The 12805-nt window shown below is 30.5% G+C and overlaps 1 protein-coding gene across 1 annotated transcript in view; it reads right to left on the bottom strand.

Moving 5' to 3' along the window:
* LOC140433315 (zinc metalloproteinase nas-6-like) overlaps positions 1-12805 on the bottom strand; it is a 50921-nt gene that overhangs the window by 6257 nt on the left and 31859 nt on the right. Inside the window, exon 3 of the mRNA XM_072521345.1 lies at positions 7122-7246. Within this exon, the coding sequence (XP_072377446.1) occupies positions 7122-7246 (125 nt within the window). The remainder of the gene's footprint in view (positions 1-7121; positions 7247-12805) is intronic.

Consider the following 12805-nt stretch of genomic DNA (forward strand, 5'->3'; position numbering starts at 1 on the left):
AAATTGCAACATGAATATATGTTTGGCATTAATGAGATTTATTTAAAGTATTGAGGTCATAGATCAAAAGACCGGCATGACATCGTGGCAGCATCAAGTGTAGAAATAAATAAAGGTTCATTGTAAACAAAAATGACAAATAAAGATTTTTCAACTATTAATTTATAGAGAAATAGTAGCAAGAGGAAAAAAGCACTGACAACAGTCCTGTGAATTGGTTGAAAATTCAATAGATCACACTACAAAGAGATAATGCTTACGTAATATTGTACAAGTGAATATTGCAGAATATGGTTAATTTTAATATCCTAAACATAAAATCGACTAAAAGAAAAGGAAGGCTCTAAAGAATGTGCCATACGAAAAACTTTATCCATCAACAAGAGCTGTTGGCTAGTGAAAAAGCAAGACATGATCGATCTGCTACCGTTCATTCCTTCGGTGCATTACATGTGTTTCTTGGATCTAAATACCGCAGATGATAAAGATAATATTGGACCTTTCCCATAACATAAAGAGGAAATTGATGAACCTAATAATAAAGGGGAGAGTAATGTAGTGAAGAACTACGTGACGCAGAACAGTAACAGAAAACTTTTAGGTAATCAGAAATGAGTGTAATGTATTATAAATAAGCAATTCTTTAAACCAGGCTGAAAAACTTGTTTTACCTCTTAAGTATAGCATTAGGGTGATACAATTAATTATGTGTAATCAAGAATCACTCTACCCCGCCCCAATGGACTCCAGACTATCCACTCTCCCCCATAGCGCTCTGATGTGATATAGAGGCTCTCGCATTAGCAAAGTGCTTGTCATACGGGAGTCTTGGGTACAAGGCCTACCCCGAACAATGCAGGCCAGCGTAAGACGCTCTATTTCCGCTATTTTTAGTGACTTATCATCGATCTGTATTGCTTCCTCGGACTTCGGGTCATCGCTCTTGATTACGCCCAGCTCGGTGACTCGGCACTCGAGCATGTGGGCTTCTCTTCTTCGTTGATTAGTGTTTTATGAATTTTTTTGATGGCAAAAACCGCTTTTTGTGTTTTTTGTAGATTTTTGTGGGCTGTCTGTAACATATAAAATCAACATTAGTCAATTATTTATTATATGTTTGTTAATGTTTTCTGTTTGGGTCTTCTGTGCTTCCATTTATGGTACACATTATACCTTAATATCTCTCGCAGAATTCGGTTTGGGTGGTCTTTTAATTCAGCGAATTTTGTTCTGGCTTTTTCCTCCATTATATCCAGTACCCTTATTTGTTTTAGGTTTCTACATAGGAACCGTTCACCGACGTATCTGGCCACGTTTGCAGCTCGTCTAAGGCAGTTGTTGGGTGCTGCTTGAATCTTCTTTTTGTTACTGGGACTTGTGTGTCCCCATTCAAGGGATATATTTGTAATTATTAGTAGTATGATGCTATTTATTAGTTTTAATTTTGTTTCATAGCAAATTTGCTTCTTCCTTCCGTGAGTTCTCTTATTACGGCTCTGACCATTGCTATTTTCTGGACTGTCGCATTAACATATGGTGTGAATGCTGGAACTTGATCCTTTGTAGCTCCTAGGTATTTAGTTTCGTTTTGCCATTCGATGGGTCTGTCTTGCATTGTTTGCGTTTCTTATGGGTTATCTCTTCTGTTATTAAATTTAAGTTGTGCTTCTGGGATTAACCCTAGCCTGTCTGTCTCTGTTGGAGTCTGGTTTGGATGACCCGCTTTAATATCTTACTGACTGCTGGAAGTAAGCTAATCGCCCTGTAATTTTGCGGAAATATGTCATTCTTTCCTGGCTTTTGTTATCATGATTACATTGGTTTCCTTGCAACTATTTGGGAGGAGCCAGTATCTTAGTATTGCGTTTGCTATGTTTAACAGATATACAATTGTTTTTGGAGGAAGATACTTGGTTGGAAGATATGGTTCCGTTTACTACTAATTTTAAATTCACTGCAGAGTTGTCAAGTATTTAAATATTTCTTTATAGTAAAGTGAAACGTACACATTTTGGACTTAAAATGGAAAGTTCAGTGAAAAATTAATGTTTAGGATTTCAAACACGAGACATTATTTTTAATGTAGAAAAGACATTTAAGATTTGATTTCACGTATAGTGAAATATATAGTACATTTCGCCCTTTTAGGACTCATCAGAGCGACTTAGTAAGAAGCCCTCAACGTGAAATCAAATCTTTTCCGTCAATGAAATAAGTTCCTAAAGACGCAAAAGGCGACATCTAAGAATAAAGCAAAAAGTAAAAATTCGAAGAATTCTTCTTGTTTAAAACCAAAATTCAAATTATTATTTAAACCTGTGCCTTCTAGGATTTACAAAGCAAATAGACGATGAGTGGACCAACATAGGAAATCTAAAATTGCATTCCACATTATATCTAAACAAGAACCTTTCAACTAGCTTCTAATACTTAAAATACGAGTAAACAGAGATATAGCAAAGATAGTTAATATTTGATTTCACGTATACTGCCTCTACAATTCGGCAATACGTATTTCGTCCTTTCAGGACTCATCAGAGTGACTGAGTACGAAGCCCTAAACGTGAAATCAAATCTTTCCCAAAGAGAAACTAATAATAAAATAACTTACTAAAGACACAAACGTGAAAGTAAATCGTAAAAGGCATAGATTTAAGTAAAAATTTTAATTTTGATTTCGAATAAGTAGAAATAAGGATTTTTACTTTTTGCTTTATTCTTAGATTTCGCCATTGGCAACTAAAAGTGGGTAGGTACATACACAGACATATTTATGCATTTAAGTCATAAATCTAGCTAAAGAAAATGATATAACAATAGTCCCCCATTGCAATGTAAAATTTTAACTACTTGATTTCCATATTATGTTTCATTCAAAACATATTATGCTGCTGCCGTAGATTCTTGACAAAAATAAAATGCATGAACGGTTTTCTTAAAATATAACATTGCTGGTTGTGTATATGAAGCAAATCAAAATACTACCATTCCAACAACGACTGAAGAGGGCAGATAGTATTGCTGTCGTATTGATGCCGAAGTCAGCAGCAGCTACTTCAGTTACGTGGGGATATAAAACAATTATTGAGGTTGGGTATTATATAAAAAAATCTCTAAAAGAGTCTTCACTAAATAAATTTCAAGATGTTTTGAAAAGTACACAAGTTGATAAAAACAATTGATAAACAAACTTTTATAAGTCCTGCGGAATTCAAATGGTATCCAAAAGTTGGCCCTAGAAAGGCGAGTAGGAAAAAAGAAAATCTGGAAGAAGCCTGGTAACAATGGATATTTCTGACAAAAAAATCTAATTGAGAACGCAGTACGCGAAGCTGCTGAAGCTGCTGAAAAAAAGAAGAAACAAGAAGAAAAAAGAAGAAACAAAAAAATTATTTGTCCAAGAATCTAGAAGAAGATTTACTTGATAAATGATCTGCTACTTCCTCAAGTGGAGGGTAATTTAACAATGACGATATAGAACAGAACAATGTTGTCCAGTAGAGTTGCTAAAATTTAATGAATTTGTATTGGTTGAATTTACAGATCAGAAAAAAATTTATTATATTGGCTTTGATTATTATATTGACTAAAAAAAAATGGCAAAGGTAATGTATATATTTAATTTTTAAGACAAAGTGTTAAAGTGGCTCAAGCTTTTTCTACCCCCAAGATGCTTACGTTAATATTAATTATGTTTAATTAATATTACCTAATCCAGAACACAAACAAGGGACCAAAAGAATACAGACTTTTCTAATTTTTGAAACGTCATTCTTAAATTTAGATGTATGTTAATATATAGGTAGATATTTCTATGTATCTGTATTTGTAGTCATATTTTATAATAAATATTTTTAGTTTTAAAACTCACTTCACTTTGGTATTAGAAAATTCCTAATGTTTCACTGTGCTCGTTACTTTGTTTCATACTACCCCACGAAAGGGTGCACAATAAAACAAAATATACGATTTAAAAAAATAATAATCAAAAATCAGGTTTTTACTTTTTTCAGATTTAAAACCAATAAGATATGCCCAATATATACAAATATACAACCCTACTAAAAAAATATTATAAATAGTAATACTTAACTCTCTAACCGTTTTTTTTAATTGCTCAAAATATCTGATAATTTATAATTAGGTTAATTTGAGTGTTAGAACTAATTTCACGTTGATTTCTGTTTTTTAATATTAATTATAGTTTGGCCTCAAGATGAGAAAGAAGGTAAACCGTCTCTAGTCATTATTTATTATAGTTTGGCCTCAAGATGAGAAAGAAGGTAAACCGTCTCTAGACAGTCATAAACGTTTAGATGTAAAAAATTAGAAGAGGTGTTATTTGAATAGAAAGGCTAAACAAATTATTTTTATTGTTGAAATAAAAACAAAAATGTAAGAGAATATAAAAATAAGAAAGTAAAACTATACAAAATATAAAAAATAGTGAACTATCCATGATGGAAGTCATAGAAGCAGTTTTTTTAGATTGCATTTCATACAATACACGTGAGTATTAAACTTCTTAAAATATTTGCACCTTCTCTTTCCGGTTTTGTCATGCATACCTGGATCATCATCTATACCGTCATATCGCAATTATGTGGTGGACGAAGCGACTTTATTCCAGTCCTAGAAATATTGGGTTTGGTTGGGTCGTCCGATTCGAGGGTCTTCCTACAGCACGGATTGGTGCATATTTGCAGGCAAAAGATAGGCATTGGTTACTGCCATGTCAATTAGGTGGCAAAATATCCGTAACATGGGATTTCGAGTCTTCAGTCGAATGTGGTACCTGCCCATTAGACCGTCCATAGGATCAACACCACTCATATGACTGTTGTATTCTTTGATGATCTGCGGACAGTCCACGTCAATGTACTGCTTTTTTTGTAATAACAAACTGCTCTATTTAGATCAGAGATTTAAGCAAATACAAAGCCTTTTTCGTGACATTCGTTGATACAGATCGGTGCTGCATGGTAATCATAATGGGATATGATGTTAATTGAACAGCTTTTTCATCAACACTGCTTAAATTCAGCATTTATAAAGTCTTCCGTGGAATTTGCAGCATCCATTTCCTTCAGACAATGAGATACAACGGACATGGTAATCATGTCATATTTGGGTTGTAACGAGTCTTCAGGACGAAAGTCGGGATTTCCGTCACTATCATCTCTATCAAAATAACCATCAGTGTCAGATTATGACTTTTTTTTATACACTGGCGATCCATATTTATGGCCAAATTTATCAACTGACATTCATCTGCAAAAACAAAATGAAAAATAATTTTGCTTCAAAAAATACGGTTACAAAAAACAACTTGAAGTAAACCGTTATGACCGTCTTTAGACGGTCATCAATTATAAAGGTCGATTCAAACACATCAGTCCCGTTACGTCACAGTTTTGGAGTCGAACTGAACAATCCGTCATAAAAATATTCTTTAATAGAAATATACCGCCTGCGTTCATATTTATCCGTTGTCGAACAATTTCCAAACAGACAGGTTTCGCTCGTCTAACGTCCGACCTATTTTATAATCTCCGCGACGATATTTTTGGTTTTGCCGGAAAGATATCGGGCTGTACAAATAAACAAAATAAAATTAACGAAGAACAATTAGGAAAATGTGTGTGAAAATATAAGGTTTTATGTAATTTGTTGCATGCAAAATTCATGTACGTTAATAATTTAAAAAATAATATATGGAAGGAAATCAGAGAAGAAATGAAAAAAAGGTAATGAACTTCTCTTTAATATATTTATTTCACTATATAAAAAAAACATACTTCTTCATCTAAACGTCTAGCAATTACTGTTGTTTCTTCATTCGAAAATCTTGCCATCTTTTTAACAGATTGGTCGCCGACAAATGATGTATTCCGGGTAAGTCCGAACAAAAGAAACGACTAGTTCTGTGACGTGACGGTGCCGGTTCGGCGCCGAAACTGTGACGTGACTGATTTGTTTGAATTGACCTTAATGTTAAAAATTATAGCTACTTTAATCATTATTCTAAAACCAATAATATATTCCAAAAATATATTATAATATTATGATGTACTTACAGTAATTTTTTTAACAAAATATGACGTTATAAACCACTTTTTCACTTTTAGATTACAATAATTTGTACACCTATTTTGACGGATGACTACGAGTAAAAGCAACTGCTTATACCTGCTAAACAGGACAGCAATGATTGTTCAAATGCTGATCAATGTGCACATGTAAAGTCATTAAAAATAAAACAAAACCAACTAAACTATTTTTAAAGGATTTACAATTTTGTATTTAAGTAGAAAAACGGGATGTGGCAGTCCAAAAGTGACGGAGGAAAGGGAAGCATAGCTTTTTATCGTCTAAACAAGGAGCAATGGTTTTAATTTATTTATTTTATTTTATTTTATTTTATTTTATTTTATTTTATATTATATTATTTTATTTTATTTTATTTTATTTTATTTTATTTTATTTTATTTTATTTTATTTTTTTCTTATTTTTTTATTTTATTTTATTTTATTTTGTTTTATTTTATTTTATTTTATTTTATTTTATTTTATTTTATTTTATTTTATTTTAGTTTATTTTATTTTATTTTATTTTATTTTATTTTATTTTATTTTATTTTATTTTATTTTATTTTATTTTATTTTATTTTATTTTATTTTATTTTATTTTATTTTATTTTATTTTATTTTATTTTATTTTATTTTATTTTATTTTATTTTATTTTATTTTATTTTATTTTATTTTATTTTATTTTATTTTATTTTATTTTATTTTATTTTATTTTATTTTATTTTATTTTATTTTATTTTATTTTATTTTATTTTATTTTATTTTATTTTATTTTATTTTATTTTATTTTCGTTACAGTCGTTACAGTTTTTACTGTCACTACAATCGTTACAGTCTATTTGATTTTTTCACACCTCTGTGCGATCCACCGCCCCGCCGTGCACCGGTTAGTTCGTAGCATTCGATAAGAAAGCTGTTTCGAAAAAAGTGAACACCGTCTACAGACGGTCATACCGCTTAGAGGGTTAAGTTTCTAGTCTAAGTAATATTTTTCGTTTCAATGTGCCCCACCTTACCTTATATATCTTACCTTTGGAACTATTGTATTATTATTGTTTTTGGTAAATGCTCTAGAATGATAGTGCATAATGGATTCATAATCATAATATTGGCCAAAATTGTTATCGATTATTTTCTCAAAATTCCTACGGCTTCCTATAAAATAATAATTTAAAACAGTATTAGTTAATAATTTCATACCAATTTTAGTATATTAATAACAATTGGCTTCGTCCTTTTATATAGCCGTTCAAAAAGGAATCTATTAATATCTTTTAAACTGTTATTCTAAATTTTGAACACTAAATTATTTCATTCTTCTTTTTTTATTTTCTAGTTTTTCATGTGGCATTGTTTTTGTAGTCAAAATCTAAGAAAAACCTTATTTCTTTATTATTGTCATTAAGTCAATTCTCGTGGCCGATTCTCTTATTAGTTCCTGGCCTATATCTGTTCACAAAAATTTACGAACCGATTGACTTTAGGAAGTATTTAAGTCAAACAGACGCTGACCCTAACTCTTCAGTACATCCTTCTAGATCATAGTAGGGTACGATGTCTACCATCGATGGATACAACTGCTTGCTAATATTTAAAATCTAGATAAAATCGTAAGTAGCTCTATCGAAATGTCAAATTCCGCTTGTTCTCATGTTACCTATCAAAAAACAAACAAAAACGGAACAAATTTATAACCAAGACAAGAGAGGGTATGATACTCCCGAGAGAGAAATTGGGACGAGTTCGCGCATTACGTCACAATGAGAGTAATTTTAAATATTCCCCGTAAGAACGTTAGCAATCAGAACACAATTAATATTTAATTGGCAATAAAAAATCATTTTAATGGATTAATAGAGTTTCTATTAAACTATTCCGGATTTATTGAAATGTAGGTATTTTATTTTGATTAAAAAAAATAATAATACAGTGAAAAAAAAATAAATAAATCTGTAAAATAAATTTTTTTAGTCTTAAGTTTTTTTGAGTGAAAAATGAGTTTTTTTGTGTTTTTCGCTTTTTAATCCTAGAAAGGTAATCTTCGTAAATTTTACGAGCCAGCTTTTGATTGTATTGTCTTATTTGGCGCCAGAATCGAGAAGGAAAAAAGTCTTCGTCTAAACGTGAACAGAAGAAAATAATTGATCATTAATTATCTGCACTAAAATCGGAAAACAAATCAAACACAAAGTTTTAAGTTACAATTTTTATTAATTTTCTTTTATTTCTTATATCTTCTTTAAGTTTTAGGTTTAATTTCTTAATTCTGAAATACATTCGAGACCGGAAGAAAAGATGTTTGATTTTATAGTCATATTCAATGTTCTCCGATAAGTCAATTATTCGTGGTAAATAATTTTTGCCTGATTTTAATTGATGTTCAGACCCATTGAAATTATTAAAAATAATATTAAGTTCATGAATTTTTGCCACCAATTCTTCTGGAGGTTTCCTTAGACCGCCTTACTCGGTTTACCTAGATTGTGTAATTATCTGTTCCACAATCCTCTTTGACTCCCTTTTAGAAGATCTTTCCTGCCTTTTAAGTTGATTTATGGATAAGCATTTTGATTGTGGTAGATGAAGAGAAGAAATCGCATCACATTTCAGCTTGGGTCCGTTATTTGATTCATATTGCAGCAATTCATGCTGCAAATTTCTGTTAAAGTCTTCCGGCTTGAAGTGTTTGGAACAAATCCTTAAAGTTTTAGTATTAAATTTGTCTTTAGGGCAACAAGCAATAACCCACAGTTTTTCCACTACCGAGTCCTTGGGAAAACTATAAAACCTAACAGATTTATCGGCAGCTTTTGTCTGATTATCACTTAAACAACTAGCTACTGCACAACGCATATGTTTAGGTTATAAACTATTCCTCGCAAAACCCCCCTAAAAAATACAAGATGGGTATAAGTATGGTTGAATATTAAATACTCAATAATAATTAATCATACCTTATTTAAGGTTTCTAAAAGACCAAAATGTTGTCCATATCAAGTAAGTATACCTACAAAGCCACTATCACTCAAAAAACTCGTATAGAGAGTTGAAAATATTCTTAATAATAATTCTTTTTTACTAAAAAGTCTACAAATCAACTTAACTCTCACAAAAACACTATAAAATCTTCTACAAGCTTATTAAAGACGTCAAAAGTTAAAACATTGATAAAATTCCCATTATAAACAGATGTATTACAATGGCGGCAACTCTCATTACTACGTCGACAGTAGGGGAGTGGCCTGCACAATATCATAACTGCTATTCTTTGTACCATGGGCTTGACCATTGCGATGACTTGGCGCCTAGACATGTAACAACGTTTTCTATGTGTTTATCATAGGGGGATAGAAGGTAAGTAGTAGCACCCAATGCGGCCATATCCTTACTGTCAAATGGATGGTAAACAATTTAAAACAGTGTAGCAAGTAGCACTTACTTATCCAAATAATCATGTCTCTAATATTAAAGGAGTTTTTACGTTGTACATTGTAAAAATACAGGGACAAAAAAACAATAATTATTAAGTTTTCCTGTGAGCTTTGAAAATAACAATTATTGATAAATAATTTTTTTTAAATTTTATTTACTATATTTTTATCAGTATACACTTTTTTGTTTAAGAGTAAGCAAAAATTGCTTAAAGTAAAATTTTCCAGCAAAAATTATTACTTGTTTTAAAAATACGTTATTGCGCTGAGTAATAACTCAGTATCATTTGGAATAGGCGAAAATATAAATAAGTCACACGAACTTATACCTGCTACATACATTTGGCACTGCATTTGCGTGTAATAGGGATGACTTTCTTTAACATATTATCTTCCCAAATTAAATAAGTAACATTACTTTGGTTTTCACTAAAACCTATTACAGGGACACTCTCATAGCTGATTGGGCACTTAAAATCCACAATCTCTGTTATACATAAGTATTCAATCATGACCCCATTTAAACTAGTACACAACCATGACCTATATAAAATATAGTCAACTAATGACTCTATCGTTCCTGTTTTTACTATTAATAGCACATACATATATATATTATATATATATATATATATATATATATATATATATATATATATATATATATATATATATATATATATATATATATATATTGTTATGATTGTTTATTTTGAGTTCAAACTTAGTTTATTGAGCCAATAAAAAAATTATAGCTTATCTGTTATCAAAAGTAAAATAATTCTTATATTACCTGTGTTCGATGGATTCAAAAGATTTTCTAGTTGTCTTTTATCGGGAGAGAAGAAAGGATAATAATACAAATATATTATATTACAAAGATTTACGTTTCTTTATTTTATATGAACGAATAAAACAATTATTAAATTTTGTCGTTATCTTATCAATCAGCATACAAGAAAATAAATCAAATTATTATGATACTAAGATTATAAAGCTACATACATTTATATTTCGTGAAAAACCAATTTTACTTAAAATTTTCTTTACTTAAAAAAAACAAACCACAAAACTTTAAACTTTTGATTAGCCTAACAAAACCTCAATTCTTAAATTTGAATGCTAATGACCATGATGTCGAAACGATCCTTCACAGATATAAAATTCAATTGTACAAACACTTACAGTTTATTTTCTTCTTGAGTTGTATGTTGGAACATACCCAGAAAAGTCCAGTCTCCTCAAAGATGTGATCTCCCCTCTTTGGCACCTCGGCTCCTTCTTTACGTCTCTGCAAACCTCCTTCAGACTACACAAAAAACACCTGATTCACTTCTCCAAACTCCGCTACTTATTTATGACACCAGGACCTCCTTTTGTCAACTTGATGCCGTAAGAATACTTTCACATATACTTTATAAAATTCCCACGGTAGATACAAGGACCTCTTTTAATCTACTTGTTATCTCCTTCTTCAAACTATTCACTTCTTTTCGTTACGCCGGTATCCAAACTCACGAACCACACCCTATCTTGAGACACACGACTGTTTCCTTTCGATGACCAAAATATGACTAACTTCTCCTCTCTCATGATCGACTCACCAAATTCCCATTTTAAAAACGACCGTCCAATCAAAAAGCTTAAATTGTGTTTATCATGATTTTGGAAAAGCCTAATTTCGGTTTCAGAGAAAACTAAATAGCTTACTTTAAAATTGGTTTTTTTTTCAATACATCATTTATACATATTTCAAAAGATTAAAATATGGTCATTTAATACTCGACTATACAAACAATGAAAAGATTATTAACTTGCAGGTAAAATGTCTTCTAATTCTAAACAAAGGTTTTTTGATAATTTTGTTTGCAACGGAAACAGGTCGTTTGCCAAACAAATTTCTATTCTTATCTACACTAAATCTTATCTTAAATTAATATATACATTTTTGTTTATAATGATTTCTTAAAATTTTATTCCGATGGATATTTTATTTATTTTTCTTTGGTTGGGAAAGAAAAAGTATGACAATATATATATATATATATATATATATATATATATATATATATATATATATATATATATATATATATATATATTATTACTACTAAATCATCTAAGACTTCTAGCTTGGTATCACTTACCACATTTATTTTGTTTTTAAGTCTTTTTCTTCTATAAGTTCCATCTCTGTCGAAGGTTGAAACTCATCATGGCTATGCGGACCCTGTTGACTACCGCTCTAAATAGTTCTGCACTACAACATTCTAACCATTCCCTCAAGTTCTTAAGCCACGATATTCTTCGTCTTCCCACATTTCGCTTTCCGCGAATTTTGCCTTGCATAATAAGCTGCAATAATGAATATCTTTGCTTTCTCATAACATGGGCTAAGTACTCAAGTGTTCTTCTTTTGATAGTCAATATTATTTCAGCTTCATTTCCTGTTCTTCTAGTAACTTCTGCGCTTGACATTCTTTGAGTCCATGATGTTCGTAGAATTCTTACAACAAAATTCAAAGACGGTCAAATTATTCAGATGCACTTGCTTTAATGTCCATGCTTTCAAGTTTTAAAGTATCACGTGACAATTTCAAAATATCACATTTTGTTAACATTATATTTTTTGCATAATATTCTTCACAATTACTACCTACACTAGCACTATTGTAATATAGGCATTATAATCTACTTTAAAACAAAAAAATCTATAATTAATTCACAATATATTATTTGATTTTGAATTACTTTATGTTTTTAGCAGCTTCCAAAATAATTGTTCGATAAGTTGAGGGCTCTATAATTGTCTATGGTTGTTTTAATTGGTTTAATGCTTGGTTTTTAGTTAAATGGGTACATTTGAAATACATATATTATCTTTTAGAGTATATTTATTTAGCCATTTGCCGGCAGAGGGAGCAACCCTCGGGTTGCTTGAATTTACTTACTGTATATGTGTATGTAGATACTGACTTAAATGTTTCTTAAACAGCTAAATTATATTTTTAAAGAACAATTATTATTATTTCATGATTGATAATTTTACTAACTACGAAAAATAACAGAAGTAATTTGTAGCAAGAACAAAATGTTGGGCCTGCACCATACGTTATCTTGGTGAAAAAGTACTTATATGTCATCCTAAATCGATGGGTATATCAAGGGGATCAACAAAATCGTCTCCATGTCACCAGGTTTACCATCCCTTGATTTTTATGGAAATACTTAAAAAGTAACGTTAAAGTAATAGATTCCAACCTGTTAATGAAACCAAAGCAAA

Source organism: Diabrotica undecimpunctata, chromosome 2 (genome assembly GCF_040954645.1).
Source record: "Diabrotica undecimpunctata isolate CICGRU chromosome 2, icDiaUnde3, whole genome shotgun sequence".
NCBI lineage: Eukaryota > Metazoa > Arthropoda > Insecta > Coleoptera > Chrysomelidae > Diabrotica > Diabrotica undecimpunctata.